The sequence below is a fragment of the Calidris pugnax genome, unplaced genomic scaffold, assembly GCF_001431845.1.
Source record: "Calidris pugnax isolate Ruff unplaced genomic scaffold, ASM143184v1 scaffold92, whole genome shotgun sequence".
Classification (NCBI taxonomy): domain Eukaryota; kingdom Metazoa; phylum Chordata; class Aves; order Charadriiformes; family Scolopacidae; genus Calidris; species Calidris pugnax.
This window is the reverse complement of record NW_015090823.1, coordinates 1,065,261-1,086,849: the sequence shown is the minus strand read 5'-3', so window position 1 is coordinate 1,086,849 and position 21,589 is coordinate 1,065,261. Positions and strand designations below refer to the sequence as shown.

Below are 21,589 nucleotides of genomic sequence, written 5' to 3'. Positions count from 1 at the left end.
CTTTCCTAGAGGAGTAATGCCCTGGTTGTGAGGATGATCAACGTAGCATCAGGCGAGCAGCTGAAACACAACCCAACCAGGCCAGCACAGCGTGTCACTCCTGCTGCCCATCCAACTGGGTTGGGTCTTCTCCAACATCCCTCCGAGCTCCCTGCAACCTCCTGCTCTGGAAACCGTTCGTTTCATCCAGCACAAAGGTTTCTCTGCATCATCACCAGCCTGATACAAACCGTGCATCTTTGCTTTTTTACCATTTATTTAAGGGAAGAAGGGACTACAACACCAAGTTCTGGCTATAGCCCAGTTCTCTTTCTGGCAGGATGGGGTAAGAGATGCCCCATCAGCGTGAGGCAGCGTTCTAGTCTGGGGGGTCACCAGAGGAAATTTGGATGTTTATAACCAAAGGAACCGTATGGCTGAGGGTGAGGAGGGGAGATCCCACCCACGTAAGAATGGAAGAAAGAAGCTAATACTGACAATATACTCCTACAGGTGCAGCAGGACAGGCCTCGGTGAGTCCCGAGAGGAAGCTCCTGCCAGCCTGGAGGAGAAGACTTTGGCTTGTGTTGGCAGTGCAATGCTCTGCTGGTGAAAAAGGGTACTTTGTGCAATTGGCTCTTGAAACAAGAGCAACTCCTCCCTACTCTGCGAGGCCTCATGGCTCCAACTCTGACATCAGGCCCAAAATCATCTCTGCTCAACTTCTGTCAATCTTTGCATGAACTTATCCCTTGTATATTTTTAACGGGAAGAACAAGAACTGTTGTTTTTTTTCCTACGTGAGTAGACAAAGGACAGGTCTGATTTCTTGCCAGCAGCTAAAAAGAAAACGTTTGTTTTAAAGGAGCAGGGAGTATGATTTTTAAGCTGACCAAAGACATATTCTCAGCAATCCAGGAAGCATGCAGTGATGCAAACCACGCTACAGCCATTCCAAGGTGTGACTGGGATTTACAGGTTTGGCATGCAGTTCAGTTTGGGTTCATTAAATACTTCCAAACTTGGGAAGAGGGTGCAAAAAAAAAAAAAAGACTGCCTTACACACTCTGCAGCTGTATTCATGGTGTCTATGACACCAGGGACAGCTTGAACCACCCTAAGCCAAGCAGGAAGAGCCTGTCCTAGGCCCAGGTTCAGAGCAGAGGCTGCCCAGCCTTAGCTCTGCTGTAGCCTGATTATATTTAATTACCATCTTGTTCCCAGCCTGGAAGGAATTCCAACAGCAAACCTCACTAGGACAGCCCTAAGGACTAGGGAGCAGTTTCAGCCTTCTTTGTTTTTGCACATCTCTGTTGCAGTGAGAACACATTGGCACAAATCAGTTTTAAAAAAAAAACCAACCAAACCAAAACCCACCCCTACCCCGCCAAAAAAACCCCCCAAACCCACCCCAAGCCCTCAGCAAGACATACTTTCAGGTACTAAAACTTACTGGCCCTATTAATCAGCAGTACCTGTGGCTAACTCAAATGGCAGCCCTTATTCATTCAGTAGTGAATCAGGGGCAGATCTGCCCCACATCTTTGAAACACTTCTGGGTTTGCATTTTTTTTCTTTTTGATCCAGAGAAGAGTTACAAAAGTGCTGCAGGTCCAAGTATTTTTATCACTTTACAAAGGAGACAATGATCAAAGCCAACAAAGTCAAGAAAAAAAAAAAATTAAACCTATCTTTCTCCTCTCCCAGTATAATCTTGCATGTCAACAAAAGAGACCTCTAATGGGAGAGGGGAAAAAAGAAAATTTGCCCATCTGAAGTGCCTGGCTATTTAGTGCATGGAAAAGTCTTGGTAGGCGTGTGGTGACACGAGCAGTTCCCATGCAATTGTTGAATACAGCTAGTTCCAGCCACGAGTCATCCTGACACCTTCATAAGTAGCTCTTGGCCTGGCAGTCTGAGTGCCAGCAGGGAGTGCAGAGTCCAGTCCAGTGAAGATGCACTTGCACACAGGCACCCCCCCCTGCCCCCAGCCCTGCCCCTCGCCTCGGGAGCAGGGGCAAGCAGGGTGCACCACATGCAGCGGGCTAGAACTGTCACTACCCAATTAAAATAGAACAAAAAAAAAAGGCAGATTAAAAAATTAAAATGTGCTTTTGATACACGGAATGAAGTCAAATAAATACATTGATTTTTTTTTTTTTTTTTTAAATGTCTAAATACATTTTTTATATCCTACACCCAAAGCTCTGTACATTTGGTTTGGTTTTTTCTGTTCTGAAAAATGAATTTCTGGTAGCAAGGAGAGGAGCAGAATAGAATAGACTCCCTCACTGACAAGATAGTGCAGATGCCCCACAGGAAAAGCACCCCATGCCCACTTTGCTAGAGTATGGTTCATGTTTGGATGGTCCAAACCCTCTCGTCTCAGAGTCCACAAGGAAGACAGCGGGTGCTGTGTCCTGATACTCTTCATCCAATCTTCAGCCACTCCAGGAAACATGACTAGCTTTTCTCTGAAGGAGGAAAAAAAAAAGGGGGGGAAAAGAAAGGTTGGTGAGAGACAGAGTGCAATGAGAGATTCAGCCATTGGAATGGGCTGCCCAGGGAGGTGGTTGAGGCACCATCCCTGGAGGTGTTCAAAAGATGGGTTGATGAAGTGCTGGGAGGTCTGGTTTAGTGATGATGCTCCTTGTTTGTTGTGTGGGTGTCTATTTTTGTCAGTGAGGTTGACGGTTGGACAAGATGATTTTTAAGGTCCCTTCCAACCTAGAGGATTCTGTGATTCTGAGATGAATGCCTACCATTTCTGAACACTAGCACTAGGAGAGAGAGCCCGTTATATGAGAGACAGCACATCCATTTAACCTTAAGACCTTTGTTAGTAATTCCAGCAATTACATCTCTAGGATGCCTAAGGCCAATTTAATGGACCCATGGCAACCACTTTATACAGCATCAGAGACACCCCAGAGAAAGAAAAGGAGATTGTAATCATTTTACATGTTCAAAAATCTTCCTCTGGGACATTACATCAATCTAGCCTTCTTTGAAAGAGCATTGGTAAATCCTGAGGTGTATGTCTTTGGCAGGCAAAGGTGAGACAGGCTGCAAACAACCTTTTCAGAGGAAGGAACAAGCTCCTCTGCACATGTGGGTCTCAACAGACTCCGCTGACCTTTTCTGGAATCGGCACGGTCTCAGCCCTGGGAGAGCTGCTGAAGGAGGGGAAACCTTTTGTGCGTGTGTGAGGAACATGAATAATTGAGTTTGTGCTCTTTGTTTAATGTCTGAAGCTAACCTGGTATGTGCTCCCCAGTAAAGACAGTCGGGCTGCCTACCTGAGTGCTCTCCCACGGAGGCTGAGCCAGCCAGCCCTTGGCGTCGGAGGATGGTGTAGTCTTCCTCAACCTCCTAAAAAACAAAAACAACCCCACAACTCAAGTGGCTCTTTCTCTGTTTAACAACCAAACAAAGGGGCCTTCAAATGGGAAAAGAGAAGTTTCATTACAGGTGAGCGGACTGGAATTGTCAGTGTTGCACAGTGACCCACCATGGATCTCAACTCCTTCATCAGCATCTTTATCAGGCCTTCCATTCACATGGAGACCCAGAGATGGGTCCAGAGAAAGGCAACAAAGCTGGTGAGGGGTCTGGAGAATAAGTCTTATGAGGAGAGGCTGAGGGAGCTGGGGTTATTCAGCCTGGAGATGAGGAGGCTGAGGGGAGACCTTATTGCTCTCTCCAACTCCCTGAAAGGAGGGTGTAGAGAGATGGGGGTCGGTCTCTTCTCCCAAGTCACAGGCGACAGGACAAGAGGAAATGGCCTCAAGTTGCGCCAGGGGAGGTTCAGGCTGGATATTAGGAAAAAGTTTTTCACTGAAAGGGTTCTCAGCCATTGGAATGGGCTGCCCAGGGAGGTGGTGGAGGCCCCATCCCTGGAGGTGTTCAAAAGACGGGTTGATGTAGTGCTGGGAGGTCTGGTTTAGTGATGGTGCTCCTTGTTTGTTGTGTGGGTGTCTATTTTTGTCAGTGAGGTTGACGGTTGGACAAGATGATCTTTAAGGTCCCTTCCAACCTAGAAGATTCTGTGATTCTGTGATTTTATTTTCAGATTTTAGTTAAATTAAAGCAGAACTACCTGCTGCTTGTAACCCACAACTCAATGCAAGCAAAACAGCACCGAGTTTCTGCTTCAAAAGCTTCCAGCAGTAAGACTCAAAGACAAAAAAGGGCATGGCCGTCTTTCTTCCTGCTCAAAATGATTTTCAAGCTCTTTTCTGAAACAAAACCTAGGGAAAATGAAAACTCTGCCACTGCAAATAGAAACATACTATACCTTTAACTTTTCAAGGTCGTCCTCTATCTTCTGAATATACTGCATCATCTGCACGCGCGACTCTAGAGAGAAGTGAGGGCTTGCTACAAAGGAGGAGGACTCTTCTGCTCCCCCCCAGCGTGAGGCCATCACCATCTCCTCGGCAAACGGGGAGCCCCCTCCGTCCGACTGGGTGTCCCGGGGGGAAAGTGGCTGCTGCTGCTGCTGCCCAGAGTCCAAAGCGGTGCGGCCACCTGCAGTGCACTGGAGAACCAGGGATGATACCTCCTCGTCCGTGGAGCTCTCCTGCACCGTTCCATATCCATCAAGGATCAAATAATTTCCTGTGAAGAGAACAGCTTTTTACTAACACCTCCAGCTCCGTAATCACCAAGAACCACTGAACTGGAGATAGTTTAAGCAGACTTTAAGAAAGATAAGTGGCGAGAGGCCCATCTCCCGAGACATTTTAAAATGGATAAGAAAAAGCATTTATGAACACCAGGCAGAACGGTGATTCTATCAGACCAGACTAGTTTGGTTCTGAATTGGGCTTCAGAGATCACGGCAGCTTTTCAGACTGCAGTTGGAGAATCACAGGATTAGATGAGCTAATCACCTACCGTCCTGTTTTCCCAAAATCTGCGTTTCTATTAGAACGTCTGGAAATCCTGCGCTTGCACTAATGGTACCTGAGAAATCAGACTGCTAGATTGCTAACTTCCACTAACTAGCTGTGGTACTGAGGATGCTTTTAGATGCCTCAGCTTTAAAATTTAGCTTGCTGATGGTATGTTAAAAGATAAAGCAATTATAAATGGAAACGCTTTCGCAACCCGCACTTAGCGATAGGTTTATATTAAATAATTTCTCTACAATATTTCAGCAAAGTTAGCATGTGGAGTCAGAATTGACTAAGAACAGGTCAACCTAATTTTGATGCCCCTACGCAGTTAAGAAAGTAAACAGCATAAGAGGTGACAAATAAATTAGATGCTTCAAATTGTCGGCGCAGTTTTAATAATTTAAAATGTCTCAGTAGTTCAGGGAAAGAAAAATGATTTTCAATCCGTAGGTTGGAAGGCAGCATTCAGACAGTCACAAATTGCCTGATTCGCATTGACAGAATCCAATTTTTAAATAAAAGCATATTTATGAAAAAGAGATTTCAAGACTAATAGACATATAGCATCTACCTACTAGTAGCTACTTCCACTACAACATGCAAGAGATAAATCTCAACTTCTGTGGTAAATTTAATGCGGTGTCACCCTGTCAGCTGATCAAAATCACAGCCCTTTCCAAACACAAAGTGTGCAAAGTCCCATGGAAGTGCTCCCAGCTGCTGTCCTAGAGTTAGTTTTCTGCTGGGTTAACATCTCTACAACATTCTTGAAGGTTAGAGTAGATACACTTCGAGATGCTGCTCAGGCAACTGCCAAATACAGCGTATGTAGTAATAATAATAGGGATAAAAAAATAATAAGCTTTTAAGAGCTTCAGACTGGAGTAAGGTCACGGGAGTCAATTAAGCGTGCAAAGCTGAACTGGAGGTTTCTTTTCTGAAGGTTGATCAGGAGAAGGCAACACAGTATCTACAAAACAGCACAAGTCATGAGGGCTCGGTGTGCACAGGCCGAGGAAGTGCTTTGCCTTCAGGGAGAACATTTTTCCCTACAGGTCCCAACAGCCAGTTGAGAGATAAAGTGGTCCAGTGCCAACCACAATCAAGAGCTCACATAGTGCCCGTGCCTCTGTAATTACAGTTTGTCACAGTGTATTAACCACACAGTATTTCAGCTTCTCCTTTCATAAAATAGCAAATTCATTAAGTACATGTTTGCAAAGCCCTTTTCAGGGCTAAACTGACTGTCAAGGTCTGAGAATTAACTTGAAATGTCCTATACCATATAAGTGAGGAAAACATACTGTGATTTTCTTTAGGATCATCTATTTAAAACTGAACTCAAGTCTCTAATGCTGAATCGGGATGGACTATGATTCAATGAGTGAATGAAACGTGCTCACCTGAGATCCGTATTTGCACATCCTCTTCCTCCTTCCTCTCCATTAGTTCACTTTCAGATGGATTTTCATCACTGTGAGCTTCTCGAGCATCAAAAAAATGCTCTCCACTGTCGTCAGCACCCACCCCTTCCAGCTCTGAGGTCGAGATCTCCAGGTTGACACTCATGCGGTCTATCGCCGAGCTACTGCTCGACCCGGGGTCTCTCCCAGCCAGCTGCATGGCATCCCCTGAACCTGCTGATTCACCTGAAGTCCGGAGGCCATAATTAGCTGTGGACTCATTAGTCCCGGTTCTTGGAAGCGTTCTGTCTGTTCCAGGCTGGTGAAATTTGTTATTCTCAGAGTGCTGTAGTCCAGGCTCACTCCCACTCTCCGTTTGGGCTTCTTGAGAAACGGTCCTAAACCTGGGGAAGCGCTGCCGGCTTTCGAGGGTCCCCTTCTCAGAGAAGCCAAGCTGCTGCACCAACAACTGCTTCAGCAGGCCCACTGCAAGGAGAGACAACGGTCACCAGGCTTCACCTCCATAGCCTCCCTAACAGTCAACAAACTAGGCATAAAGGCTACCCTTTCAGAAAGGCGTATCTCATAGCAGCCAGCCCTCTCATTGCTCTTGGTAAGAAAAACAGGGATAAAAATAAATAAGTATGGTCTGAAGCCTCCATCCATGTTTTACCTTACAAGTGAGAGCAAACATGTCCGTACAAATTCCATCATGCTTACGGAAAAACAAAGAAATCACCTAATGAAATTATCCAGCATTGAGTCTGAGTGCAGGTGAGTGCCCAGGGTTCACCCGTGCCCTCACATGAACTAAAACCTATGGCCATAAAAGGGGATTCCACCTGAGAAACAAGTATATTGAGAATATCCCACTCAACTTTGAAATGACAGATCAAAAAATTTGAAGACACATCTTCCCTAAAATTTCATGTAAATTTATGCTTGTTTGAACTTCAACCCACATTCCTTTAGCTCTCAAATTATCCCAACCAAACACTTCATAATAAGGACACATTGTTCAAAACAAAAATGTGATACTGTCAAGAGCAGAAGCAGCCTGCTCGTTCTCACCATGTAATGCTCATGTTCCACCCAAGATAAGCTCTCATTTCATACAACAGAACAGTTGCTCATCTAAGTGGAAGGCTCCTGTCACAATGTGAGTGACCCACTGCTGCTGTTGGAGGGCTGCTCTTTTAAGTCTGAATAGTCATGAGATGCTGGGGCACTAATACTGTCTTTACACACCCCACAGACTAAGATTATCTTATCACTGCTCTCTGGAAACAAGTACCAAAAACACTTGTGTAGCATTCAGCCTTAGAAAAGCACTTTGAATCCTGTAAGAAGGGGAAGCATAAATAGAATCCCATTTGGGTTTGCTCTGCTGTAATCCACAGCACAGAGAGAATTGGTATTTAATAGAAATGGGCTTTAGATTTTTATTTTAGCTCATTGATTTAGATGGCTGACCTAAGAATTTCTATCTCTAAATCACATCCCACCAGCCACTGCCCACAGATACTCACAGTTCCTTAATGCATCCAGTGCCCACTGTCCTTCTGATACCGGAGGCAAACTGGTGGTTGTGTGTTCATAGCAAGCAGGAGACTCTTTAAGTGTCAGCTCTGCCTGCTGCACCTTATCAAACTGTCTTTCTGAAGCAAGAAGACTTTCTACCTTGGACTTTTCAGACATGATGGGCGAAGAAGACTGAGCGTTCAGTATTAAGGGAGACTCGAGGCCCAAATCTTTATCTGGAAAACACAAAACATACACAGGTTAAACAACTCTGTCAAATACGATGATAAACTGCAGAAAATTCTGTTTCCCACAGAAGTCTCTGAAAACGTTAAAAAAATACAGTTCTTGAGCATGGGCTTGGTAAAAGGCCAATTCTTTCCAGGGGAAAAAACCTGATCTTTCCCAGCAATTTATAAAATAGGTGGAAATAGTAAGAGGTGAGTTTCCAATAGGTTCAGTATCGCTTCTCTACATAACTTGTAAAAAACCCATTCCTTTCCAGAAAAATGTGTCATCTTCCAAAGGATCCCCAAGCCACAGGGAATACGGACATTTGTACTCCACGTAGCAAATGTACTGATACCATTTACCCAGACCACTGTTCTACCTGGACTTTGTAGGCTACTGGCAGGAATGTCGTGCTGCTCTTTGAGCTTCTGCTGTACCTCTTCTTCACGCTCTTCTCTGCAGGGAGGAGAGAATGAACACGTTCCTTTAGTCACACACATCTGAATCCCTGCATGAGAATCCATGCTTTGGCTGGCAATTTTTGAGCAGAAGAAGGGGTACTGGAAAAAGAAAAACCAGCCCCTTCTTCATCCAGCTACTTTGACTTACTCGCCAGGTCCTGACTGTGGTAATGGAATCACTCTTCTTGTACTCTCCATTTTTACAGTCCCTGCCATCTGAGCTATAAGGTCCTGCCATCTGCAGTAGAAACATCAAATAAAAACATGCAAGACGTGAAGCATAATGAACACTTCTCAATTTAACACCTCTTAAATCCCACTAATATACATCCACACACACATGCTCACCAACATATGCATATACACCCTCTTATTTTTACAAGTTGAGAGAGACTATCCTTGGATTCTTCCTACATAGGCCAACATAGCTATGTTTTCAGCTAAGCTTAGAGAAGGAAACTCAGGTAATTCATGGCTGCCTGCACAGTTAGTACAGGCAGGCAGATGTAAAAGCTCGCTCACGTACAACAAATCAAGCAGCAGATGGAGCTGAACCAATTACTTACACATTCTTTTCTGAAACAGTCTGTGCCACCAGTTCATAAATATGAGCGCCATTTTCTGACATGGAGATGACGAAGAAAGCTTTGTTATCTGAAGCAACACAGGGAGAGAAGAGTTTAACTAGATGCCCAGTCCCATATAGCTTTCTGAAAATTCATAAAATTGGGCATAACGCCAACCAGAAGGAATGAAAGAAGAGTTCATGAGATAACCCTCCAACACTATAATATACAAACATTGATCTTTCCCTATCCAAGAAATTCGTGTCTTAGTCCTGAAAGAAAAGAGCCATTACTGCCTAAACCATTTTGAAACAGATTTATTTCTCCTCTTTTCCCTCCTAATAATTTCTAGAGTACCTTTCATCTAACACAATTAGAGTACTTCTAATTTAGAAGTCTATTTAAAACTCATGCTGTGCCTATTACTGATGCAAAGAAGTTAAACAGCTCATACATACAAAGCAAGACATCGGACAACCAAAAATTAAGCCTACACATTTTTCCATGTTCTGCTCTGTAACTCTAGACAAAAATATCTATCCTCAACCCATCTAATCTGAATTTTTGGCTTCCTCTTTTGCTTTCTCACTTGGTTACACTGACCTGTTGCCACCTGACGAACCAGAACGGTGTTCAGTTTGATGATAGGACTGAAGGTGTGTTTGCTGTCAGCTGTCGATGCCAAGATTTTACTGTGACACTTCAGTACCAGTTTATCATCTTGTTTCTGCAGCAGCACCAGAATGTCCTCCAGAAGCAGAGTGTAGAGATCTGCACGGAGGGCAAAAGAACCCAGAATGAGTTAAAGATTCATAGTTTTGAGTTTTCACAGCCCTGCAGAAAGGAAAAGGCTGCATTTTTGATTACTCATGCAGAGGCAGTAATCAGCGCTATGCCACTCTAAACTAAGCTTGCAAATCTTCTTCATCAAACTACAGCAGAAAGCTGCAGATAGAATTGGATCATCTCATGACTGACTGCTGTGTCCCTGCATGGCCTTAATGACACTCCAGCACATTTCTGAATTGACAAGAATAATTTAATCAGCTCTGAGAAACACACAAGACAGTATTATAGGTGGCAGTAAGAATCGTAATTGGAAATTGCAGAAATGCTTTCCCTTTCTCAGCAAACACACACAAACCCAACCGAGTCAGCTCATGGAACAGGACTCACCGATAGTTTTGTCACGATTCACCTTCCAAGTTAGAGGTCCTTCATGAAGCATTTTTCTCTTTGTCAGGTCCAAGTTCTGTCACCAGGGGAAAGAAGAAAAGAAGCACTATGAAATGTCTGTGGAAGCAAAGCATGGGAATGTCAGAGGGAAGGCTAGGATAGACACTCCTGTTTGGAGATGAGCAGCTAAACCCAGGCTGGAAACAGAAACATGGAACCGAAGTAGGTCACTTTGTAAAGCAAACTCTTGTGAGAGGTGTTTGGTATCACTCTTCCTCTTCCACTGCTCTTTTGCAGATGTCAGGGATTATAGGGTAGAGAATCTTCCTACTGAATCAAGCTACTAAGGCATTAGGATATCACCTGATTTCTAGAGGAGTTTTCCAGTATCACAGTTCTAGTGTTACACCTGGTTAATGCTTCAGCACTCGATTTGCAAGTCAAGTGTGTGCCTACAAATGATGTACCGATACACAAATCATTCCAATGATCTGATGGACTTTATAATGTCAATGGATTCTTCAGTCATTTCAGTGCTTGTGACATTTAGATCTACAGGCAAGTAGAAGTGACAGTTTTCACAAGTCATTCCTTCCAACTCACAGAGTCTACAATCAATGACAGCAAGATTTCATAACTGCCAGTAAGTTCTTCATTTTCTAACTAAACGCGTGCAAGCTTATTTGTGGAATGCTACATGATGCAGTTTTATAGAGGAGTCTTCATGCAAAAATGTCTTTTGGCTTTGGAGAAGATAGGGGAGTGATAAATAAACAACAGGGAATCTATACAAGACATGGGAATAGACAGTGGCAAAAATTAGGAACTGGGGATAAAGTACCAAATCATAACAAAAAGGTGCAGAAGCAAAGGGAGAAGAGCCCTTGTGTGGAAGTTGCTACATGAGTTTCTTTTAAAGCCAATTTAATCACTACACCTCATGGCTCTCCAAATCCTTCCTGGTTCCAACAGCACACCTAGGAGGTGTGATCACATGAGACACAGAGCCATAAGAAGATTAATCATCCACCAGCTCTCTCTGATGTGCTTACAGATGTGCATTACCTTGCACACCATTAACATTTGTTTAACAGAACTTTTCAAGCTTCATCAGCACTTCAATGTGCAGAACCAAGTTGTTACATCCCCAGAGATCTTCAGGAAAACTCAAATTTCTGAAACTAATGGTTTTTATTTTTTTATAGAAATCGTTATCTCCAAAGATACATCAGATTGCAGCAGAAAAGCCACAAACTGCACAACAGGGCTGCAATCACCATTTACATAGAGATTGCTTCAGTGTTGTCACTCACCCTGAACTCATCCATCATGGGATCCTCCGACTGCTTCAAGTAGGACAGGTCAAGACGACGCTGATAATCTTCCAAATGCTGCAGAAAATGCAATGAAGATGGTGACTTTGATTAGGGAGACTCACGAGCTCCAGGGTGCAGGGAGTCATGACTACTTCCTCACATTCCCCAAAGCCTGGCATTCCTCCTCTTACAGGAATAGTTGGGCCCCAAAACTTCCTTAAGCACAATATAAAGTCACTAGTGCAGAAACTCTGGGTGTCTTAACCAGCTTGCTGCCCTTCAGCTCTCTTCTCCCCAACCCTTGATGCTCCCACCTGCTTGTTCTCAGACTCTTTGACAGCCTGGTTCACGTGGTTGAGGATCTGACGACAATGATCTGCTGCTTTCTTCACTTTCTCTTTCTCTTCGGGCAGCTCTGCAAGAGAAAAAGGAAATATAATAACACTCTCCTATAAAGGTTGAAAAAGTCAGGAATCTAGTGCAGTTTGCTGACCTCAAGTTTGAGAAAGAGAACTTAAATTCTCAGAAAAGCCTATTAAAAAAAGCACTGCATTTCAAAAGTGAAGTGACAAAACTAGATTTGGGACAAGATTCATCCTGCCCTGTATAAGACACCGGCCCCTGATGATCACCGTACACAGCACAGCACTTCTAACTCCCTTTTCGTGACAACTATTCACTCCACAGACATCAATCTGAGAAATCTAAAAAGTTTAATAAGACTCCACTGTGGTACAAAGAGAGTCTGGGGTAGATATTTAAGATGACACACAGCCAGCTAGCCAAAGTCCCAGGATTCAGCAACTGACTACTGGCTCCTGTGCCTCTCACAATCTTTTTTATTAATTTATTTATTTAGTAAGAGAGGGAAACAGACAAAGAAACATCATAAAAAATATATTTCTTTAAGGTTTTACAGAAAAATTTTTTCCATCCAGATAACCTGTATTTCTTTTAACAGCTCAGAAAAAAAAATAAATATCTCTGGCTACATTCATGCAGCCTGATTATAAAAAGCAGTCTTTTATTACAGCAACAGCAAACAGGAGTTATTTTTCCAGTCAATATCACTTGATCATACACAGATAGACAGAGGTGAACCTCATAAATTCACACTACCACAGCCACATTAAGAATTTAGTTAACAGGCAAATAAACAAGTACATCAAAGATAATGGAGTATCACGTGCTTTCCTAATTATGATTAGATAAATGCAATATATTTTTATGAGTAATGAAATTACACTGCAGCAGGTATCTGCTAGTAAACCTGAAAAGGCATTTCATGGTATTATTAATCATATTTTCAACTGTTCTGCTGGCAATATCTTTCAGTGGAACCCATCATAGCTAAACTCCTCCCTCTGCAAGAACATGAAAACCTTCTGTAGTGCTTCAGAGATTCAACAGCTGAGGAAGATCAAGATTCTGGTGGTGGTTATCATGCAGGGAAGTATTTCTTTCTAAGTTCAATCTCCTTCAAATTCTTAGTTGACATTATATTGATAACATCCAAGATTTTTATATGAAGTTTATTTTATATCAGACCTTAGGGTTGTAGGTCAGATTGCACTCTCAGCGCACATTTTTCCCAGATATTGGGAATTTTGAACAAATAGTACAGAGGATTGATTAAAAGAAACCAAACCAAAACAAAAACGCACCCCTGGTCGATAACAAGAAAACCTTGACCTTAAAAAAAATCAATTTGTTCTGTATCATCCGCTTTTTGTTCTCTTCTTAAAGAAACATGTTGATTTGCCAAAAGCCTTAACACTCCGTGATTTTTGCTTAGATTCTATAATACCTTCCTTTTCTGCTTCCTTGCTCAGAAGTATGGCCTATATCTATCCAGGCTTATTTAAGCAAAGGCATAACTTGATAGATTTTTATTAGATTCTTCATTCTTCACATTTTTATGTTAGTAATGGACGATTAGGGATTTCTGTTATTGAAGATCTTATTATTTTTCTGTCTCAAACACATCTACATGGAAATTGGAATTCACTTAAATGTATTTTCTCTTAATAGTTTGATTTAGCTATCTTAATGTCCTGAGTTTAAAAAAAAGTGTTTATCAGAGCATGTTTGTAATTGAAAACCAATTTATTGAAACAAATAGAGTGCCATCTTTAGTGATTGAATTCTTTCTAGTTACTGCCTCCTTCAAGATTGTAGAAAGGAGTTAAATATATCTAGAAAATTACAGAAAGAACAAGCATGCTAATGACTATTCAAAACAATAGCACAAATGCAACTTCCCTCACAGTAAGTTCCTAAAGATTTGGTTGCTAAGAGCATGTAATAAGAAAGAGTTACAAGAGAGCTGCTCTTTTTCCTCTGTTTCTTTTTCTTCTGAATGTCACCCCATCTACTGCCATTATCACATACTCACATAGAATCATTGCTGATTATTTCTGAATGTTCCTATAAAGGTGTAGAGAAAATATTTTCTTCACTTCCATTTGGTTGTGACAATCACTAAAACCCATTAATAACAGTAATAGTGTAAAAATAAGGACAGGCTAAGAACTGGAGAGTGGAGACAGGAATTCCTGGCTTCCTTCTTCAAAAACTAAGGGCAAATCCAGTTTTTTGCCAGTAACTTTCATTAGCAGAGTGTTTCAGTTTATCTTCAAAACTTTAGCATTCTCCTCACCTAACTTTTTCAAACTGTATTTTAATTATTATATTGCACTCTAGATACACTACAACCCAATGCAGAATGTCATTCACTTAGTTCATGTTGAATTTCTTTTTTTTTTTTTGTAAGAAAGAAAATGAATTTAATTTAGAAACAAAGACTGGGTTTTTTAATATTTTTTAACCTGCCCTCCTGTGCAGAAGGCAGCAGAAAGGTCACGATGAAAACAGATAGTGACCCATAAAATTAAATTACTCTTCCACACACGTTTTTAAATCACATTTGCCTAGAAACATGCTGAGATGCATGCCCAAACCCTAGTGGAAAGGCTGTACCTGTGTACTTAGCAATGTTATCCAGCAGAAGGGGGTACTTAGTCAACCTCTGCATCTCTGTGGGAATGATATCCTTCAGCTGCAACCGGCGACACAGCGGATTACTCTCAGCATCCTAAAATTAAACAGCACAATAAGTACATTTGTCATTTTTATTAAGGCTATAATTACCTGAACGTGTAACATCTATTCATCACATAAACGTCTATTACTTCACTTTCCAGTAATTAAATACAAGACAAGAAATGCCAAGATCTATCATTCAGACAACACATCCCCTCTCCATTTGCAATTACACATAGGAAAGGCTCATCATCAAAGCAGCAGCTTCCTTCCCTCATTACTTCCCAGAGCTCTGGTACCATCTCCAATCAATCTCAGTCACCACCACACAGGGAAGACATCAGCTTGGGCTTTCACACTCTAGCTTTCACGGAACATTTTTCAACCTAACCTCAACCCTTGTATTACCAGAGTTCTTCCCAGCCTGTGGTAATGAAGATAATGTTCTCTCCTCCAAATGCCACATGTTTTCAAGCCCCTTTCCTGGCAGCAAAGTAGGTGTAACATCATCTGTCTTCTGCCCGTGGCATGCATCAGAACTGCACTGCTCTAAGCAGTTTCCCCAACAGAAGTACTCATCCTTGGCAAACGGGCACCTCAAGTGAAATGCCATCTCCTGCCTGGGACAGCATGTGCTTTCCTGCATTCTATCAGGACATTCTTGTATTCCCCAGAATTAAAGACTCCTCCCTCCAGAAACGATGAGCAGAGATACAGTATTGGAAACGATGCCAATCAAGATGATGTTAGACATGATGTCATTAATTATAATAGCTTTATCTACAACCATTCATTATGCTATACTGGCCACCAGCCACATCCTCAGGCAACTCAAAGCCTTGCATAAAGTTCACCTGCACAAAAGTCTGGAAGCGAGAGTCCTTCTTCTGGCGTGACTTGATGACCTCCAGAGCAAAGGGCTGGTTACTGCAGAAAGTGGCAGTTGCGTGTTTCAGCTTCTCCTCTGCTGGTCCACTAAACTGTGCCAGAAAGCCAAGAAAGCCAAATTTAGACAGACTCAAGTTCAGCATGTGCCAGTTTCAACAGACAAGGAGCCACGTTGCAGAACTCATCAGGGAAAAAGGTAATTACTGGAAAAATATGAGATGCCACTTCCACCTTGTTCCTCAAGCCTTGTCTGCCCAGGCTACCGAGGAACCCCTTTACACCTCACACTCTACAGTTCTGCTGCCTCCAGTCCTAGCACATCCAGTCCTTTCTACAAATGCACAGCTGATTCAGAGGGAAAATACAGTGCCATGTCTTCACCTTCAGTTGTAAGGAGAGCAGAAAAACCTGCACTCACATGAGTGACAAGGGATTATTACAAGCCCAGAAGGCCAATCGCATCCTGGGCTGCATCAAAAGCTGCGTTGCCAGCAGGTCCAGAGAGGGGATTCTTCCACTTTACTCTGCTCTGGTGAGACCTCACCTGGAGTATTGTGTGCAGGTCTGGAGCCCTCAATATAAGAAGGACATGGACCTGATGGAGAGGGTCCAGAGGAGGGCCACAAGGATGATCAGGGGGATGGAGCACCTCTGCTCCGAGGACAGGCTGAGGGAGCTGGGGTTGTTCAGCCTGGAGAAGAGGAGGCTCCGGGGAGACCTAATAGCAGCCTTCCAGTACCTGAAGGGAGCCTACAGGAAGGCTGGGGAGAACCTGTTTAGAAAGGCCTGCAGTGACAGGACGAGGGGCAATGGCTTCAAGCTGGAGGGGAACAGATTTAGACTGGAGATGAGGAGAGGGTTCTTCACTGTGAGGGTGGTGGAGCACTGGAACAGGTTGCCCAGGGAGGTGGTTGAGGCCCCTTCCCTGGAGATATTCAAGGAGAGGCTCGACGAGGCCCTGGGCAACCTGGTCTAGTTGGGGGTGTCCCTGCTGACTGCGGGGGGGTCGGACTAGATGGCCTTTGGAGGTCCCTTCTGGCCTGGGCAACTCTATGATTCTATGATTCTATTTACCAGACTGTTGGTCAGCAAAGCCAAGACCAAAGCTCATCTTTTTTCTCAGGGACACCCATGCTTACACACCACAATATAACATTACACTTTGTTTCCTAAACAAAAGTACTAAAAAAAACATGGCTAGGAGAAATGATAGCCACGAGCAGGGCTGAGAAATGTGCTGCAGGTGACAGATGGTTAATCTGTTACTGCAATTGCAACTCTGCCCGTTCCTGCTGCCCAGCCTGCGATGCAGCACAGTGACTCCTCAAAATACTCTGGAGAACAAGATCCTGTGCTTTTTTTGTTTTAGCTCCTCAGCCAAAACACTATGCAAGGGCATATAACTATTAACTTAAGGTCTAACTTGCTCTAGCAAGTATTTTGTTTTTGCCTTTTCATAATACACAGGAGAACAGAAACTGTTAGAGGTGTTTCTTTACCAGCCACATCTGATTTTCATTTTCTTTGTTTTTTTCTAGAATACTAGACAAACAGTGGGATAAAAAAAAAATACCACAAGAGACTTCTGCATGAAGAACTAAAAAGAATGAGCAGATCAATCTTCCATCCTAAATTAAGTAGGCTTGAAAACAAACAACAAACTGGGAGATTCCTGAGAGAGAATTATTATTGTTTTTAAAGAATCTACATTGCTCCTGGTCCTGTCATTTGGATCTCAAAAAGGAAGCCTGTGATAAATTTGAAAAGGTTCAGCTACGTAAATTCTTGGATTGGAAATCATTTTTAACTATCTGTTAATTGCACCACAGGCCACACAAGACTTATTTCAGTGTTACTGAAATAAATTGTGCTACTGTGTTTTTCAAAATCCTCCTCTCATCTTTATGTCTCCAAAACTCCCTTTCTACTCTACTACTAATAAGGAAATTATTTTTTTCTTCCTTAAGTTACTCTTATCTCCAGCCAAAAGGAAATCCTGTGAGTTCTTTCTGCTTTCCTTCAGTGCACATTCTCTACCTCTGTGTTGGCTCCATAGAAATGACAACTCCAAGACCATTAGTTCCTATTAGCTGGGAATTACCTTCACCAACCTCTGGCTCTGTTCATCATTCCATGAAACATTATTTTCAAATACAAGAAAGCAAAAAAGGATTTTACCCAGGAAAGCAAGTCTTCCCCAATTTGGCCAATAACAGAAGTCTCGTTCCTTTTTCGGACCGCTTTCATCTGATCATTCAATGCAACTTTAAAAAAAAAAAAAGTAAATTTTATTAATACAGTTCAAATTGCTTGAATTTCAGCATTTATTTTAAAATAAAAGCTATTCTAGGAAAAGATTAGATTTTCAATAATTTTAGTTGAATTTAAAAACTGAAGTGTCCTGCAACACAGTGTATTAGCAGAACATCTCAGGAGATGCTATATAATGCCTTCACACTGCTGTCTCACCCATGAACCTTTCCAGTCTTATCTTTTCTGAGGCTCAGTATCACTACCCTTTTAAAACCACAGGAATAATTCAGCACACAGTTCAAGCCCCCTGCATAAAATTATACAAGTGATTATTCAGTGGCAGAGCTGAAATTCTGATCCTGAACAGTCCTTTCTCTAAACAATTAGGAAGGGCTGCCCTTCAGAACCCCCTGCAACACATCAATCCTTTTAGGTTTATTTTTCTTCTTCTCTTCAACAGCAGCTGTAACATTGTGAATGTTGACCAATAAAGACCATTCATCAAAGCATTGCTCCTTTTATCAAAGCATGAATCAGCAGAGTTAAGGAGAAGCAAGGATCCAAAACAGTGGACACAACATTCTTTATCAAAATATCTTTGTAAATCAGAAATGGAAAGCCTGTATGAAAGGAAGAACAGCCACAGTGTTCTTTTTCAACTCAAGTGTTCTACAAGGTTTCCTCTTGTTTCAGGGTCACTTGCTCAAATTTTTCAGATATTTGTAGCCAGAATTCCAGTTGAGACTTTCAGACCAAGCTGAATGGCACCTCAGCTGCTCTTACCATGAAGCCCAAGGATATCCTCAAGATTTGAGAAGATTTTCCGTTTGTCACTGGAGTTCAGGATCCCCTCCCGGGTGACGCGCTGGTAGAAGACGTTATGCAGAACCTTCAGCGTGCGGACGTGAGCTCTCTCGGTGTAAAACAACTCTGAAAAGAGAGGGTAAAGCAGGATTGTAATTCCCTACGTACAGAGGTGTGGCAACATGGGTCCCAACGTGAAGCAAATGGAAGTCAGAAGTATGAACTTATAACAGTCTCCCTCACCAACACTGCCCTAGCTGGCCCAAATGGCCATGCTCCATTATACTTCCATGTTTGAAAGAACAGAGAAGTCAACTGATTCACAACTCATAATTTACCCCAAAGGAACAGGGAGCTCTTAGCAGTTCATACAGCCACAGAGAGCGTTCAGCAGGACTGCAAGACCTGAAACTGAGATGAAGCTCTGAAGATGAAGTTTGGTAGTAGTGTTCCATTTGCATCATGTGCTTTCCAATGGTCTAGGCAGTGCTTTTTGCTTCCTTATATAGAACATGATACTGCAAACTGGCCTTTCAGTGTCAAACCACTTCAATATTGGTTATTTCTTCTCTAACGACTGGATCAGTCCCATCTCAGGACACTTTCAGTAACAAGTTTCACACACGCGAACTTGGCAAACCAGAAGTAATAGCTAGTAACTACTTTGAGCAGATCAATGAAGAAAGACCTAGTTTTAAAATTTAAGAACTTCAGAGCTCCAGAGGACTGGTTCCAACTTGGTGCTTGGTGAGCTAGGATAAGACATCCATCTCACCATTAATCACTTCTTGGCGCTTGATTTCATAGGCTGTCAGCCCCATCAACACTTCTCGGCTCACGAGTTGCTGCCAGTTGGGAGGGTCCATGTCCATGTCAAAATCATACAGCTCGTCTTCACTTTGCACATCTGCGAAACCAACACTGTCCATCCTAAAGGCATGAATGTTAGGAAGAAAGAAGAGAAAATCTAAGTATTTGTATCAGTTGTAAAGCATTATGAATACTCTCCGTAACAGCTGGAGGCTCTCAGATGTCTGAACCTGTTGGCACATTTTCTCATTTTGCCTTTTACAGAAGAACTAAGAGTGAGTATCTCTTCTTACAGTAACTCCCATAACCCTCCTTCTAACGAGACAGATAAAATAATTCGCATGAAGTCAAATATCAAGTCAGGGAAAGGGCAGGTTACAATTTTCTTCCTGTAGATGCAGAGCTAACAGCAATACACAGACCTGAAAGGAAAATGTGGCAAACTCCCTAACCCATCACCTCAAATCAGTAGATACAACAATCACTGTACTTCACTCAGAGATCAAAGGGCTTATCTGCATATGATTCACTCCACCTTCCTATATATGGTTGCCAGTGTCTCACTTCATATACACGTTATTTAAGAAAAGATCATGCAGACAATTATCCTGGCTCAGAACAATGAATGCTACCGCATTCTCCTTCATAACCCATTCAAATCTAAACAAATTCAGTGAAGTTCAAACATTTATAAGCATACTCACTTGCGAAAAGGCTTTGGTGTTCCCATGTCAACCATTCTGCAAAGAATGAAAGAAACTGTTAGGGAAGCTTACCCAAGAATTTCACCCCGCTCAGACATGGAGCCTCACTTCCCAGTAAAGGTCTCATCTCCCAGCTGGGACATTTTGTCCCTCTGTCAGCCTCACCCTCCTCATACATAGTTTTCTGGTTCTACCACAGAGGAAGACACAGACCAGCATTTCCCACTTCTATCAATAATGTTTAATACAAATGATGTCACTAATAATTTTATGGACCAAGCTTCAACGGCCACTGTCACATCGACTCTCAATCTAAGGCTCAAGTAACCAGGGCAGCAGTTACCTCTCTGATTCTCCTTCCTCCTCCTGCAAGTTTTCCAAAGGAGATGGGAATTCAAAGGTGTTATTAGGTGTGCGGGGTGTGCCATCCATACAGTCATTAGCAGGTGGAGCTTCTCCAGTCTGCTTCAAACCTAAACAGAGCAGAAGCAGGAAATGTCAAGAACTGTACCAAATTAGAGGACGTTAGAGAACTTCAGAGCCTCTTCAGAGCCTCTTGATTCACAGCCTCATTTCAGCTGAGAGCTGGAAGAACTCAGTTCCTAGGTTGGTAAGAAAAATCCTAGTGACAAGTGTTTCCAGATGACACCAACTTGTGCAGACACCTGAGACTGGTTTTTTTCCTGCTGGACGATCCAATGCCACAGTGACAGAACCCAGCTAACAACTACTTCTGGCCACGATAAGATTTCCTAATTTGAACCAGAGATTACGTCAGAAAAGATGACTAAGGCAAAGAAGATGATGTTAATGACATCAAAACATTTCCTAATTTGTCCAGTTTGTTGCATCAGAACCGTGCTTTGCATATATCACTCGTAACACAACCTTTAACCATTCCTCTTTGCCTACCTGTTTCGCTGTCTTTGCTTCCCTCTGGAGAGGAAAAGGGACCCATTGCCAAAGGAGACATTGGGTTGGCAGGAGGGTATGGTGCCTCTGTTCCATCACTGGAGGACCCGCTCTGGCGCAGCTTGCTAGAATCTGGTGGCTCTGGGCTAACAGAAGATGCTGTAGGTAAGTGCTTTGGATGGCGGGGCTTCTGCATTTCCATGGCTCTGCCAACTAAACACACACAGCGTCGTTACATTGTTGAAAGAGCTTTTACCCATTTTCAGCAAAGAAGAGAGGAAGCCTTTCAGGACAAAATTAAGCATGTGCGTCTTCAAAAACACGTTTCAAAACCAAAAAGTTTACTGAGTCTTCTCAGCATGTTTTTTTTTTAAAGACAGCAGAGACTTTATCTGGCTTTCAGACTAATAGTTAGGGAACATATATTTCCTTGTCTGACATACTTGCACTGCTGTCATGTCGACTCGGTCTCCTTGGTGGGCCAAGAATATTAGGAAAGCCTCTTCTCTTTCCTTTCTCCTCTCCTTCTTTCTCTTTCTTGATACTTTGCTGCAGTTAATATACGACAAAGAAAAACAAAGCAAACGTCACTCATTTCTTCAAATCCAGTGATTTCCTGAGA

At 42.6% G+C, this 21,589-nt stretch overlaps 1 protein-coding gene across 2 annotated transcripts in view; it reads right to left on the bottom strand.

Annotated features, from left to right (window-relative positions):
* Nucleotides 1–1,585: 1,585 nt before the first annotated feature.
* The window catches only part of ARHGEF12 (Rho guanine nucleotide exchange factor (GEF) 12), a 77,154-nt gene continuing 57,150 nt past the window's right edge, over nucleotides 1,586–21,589 (bottom strand). For both annotated transcript variants that reach the window (XM_014939961.1, XM_014939962.1), the window contains 21 exons: nucleotides 21,411–21,516; nucleotides 20,968–21,180; nucleotides 20,399–20,528; nucleotides 20,056–20,091; nucleotides 19,317–19,471; nucleotides 18,521–18,667; nucleotides 17,663–17,748; nucleotides 15,451–15,576; nucleotides 14,534–14,648; nucleotides 11,869–11,969; nucleotides 11,552–11,629; nucleotides 10,239–10,314; nucleotides 9,666–9,833; nucleotides 9,063–9,150; nucleotides 8,645–8,734; nucleotides 8,415–8,491; nucleotides 7,813–8,040; nucleotides 6,284–6,769; nucleotides 4,277–4,599; nucleotides 3,279–3,351; nucleotides 1,586–2,453 (listed from right to left, as the gene is read on the bottom strand). In XM_014939961.1, the coding sequence (XP_014795447.1) occupies nucleotides 2,443–2,453; nucleotides 3,279–3,351; nucleotides 4,277–4,599; nucleotides 6,284–6,769; nucleotides 7,813–8,040; nucleotides 8,415–8,491; nucleotides 8,645–8,734; nucleotides 9,063–9,150; nucleotides 9,666–9,833; nucleotides 10,239–10,314; nucleotides 11,552–11,629; nucleotides 11,869–11,969; nucleotides 14,534–14,648; nucleotides 15,451–15,576; nucleotides 17,663–17,748; nucleotides 18,521–18,667; nucleotides 19,317–19,471; nucleotides 20,056–20,091; nucleotides 20,399–20,528; nucleotides 20,968–21,180; nucleotides 21,411–21,516 (2,913 nt within the window). In that variant the 3' untranslated portion in view covers nucleotides 1,586–2,442. The remainder of the gene's footprint in view (nucleotides 2,454–3,278; nucleotides 3,352–4,276; nucleotides 4,600–6,283; nucleotides 6,770–7,812; nucleotides 8,041–8,414; nucleotides 8,492–8,644; nucleotides 8,735–9,062; nucleotides 9,151–9,665; nucleotides 9,834–10,238; nucleotides 10,315–11,551; nucleotides 11,630–11,868; nucleotides 11,970–14,533; nucleotides 14,649–15,450; nucleotides 15,577–17,662; nucleotides 17,749–18,520; nucleotides 18,668–19,316; nucleotides 19,472–20,055; nucleotides 20,092–20,398; nucleotides 20,529–20,967; nucleotides 21,181–21,410; nucleotides 21,517–21,589) is intronic.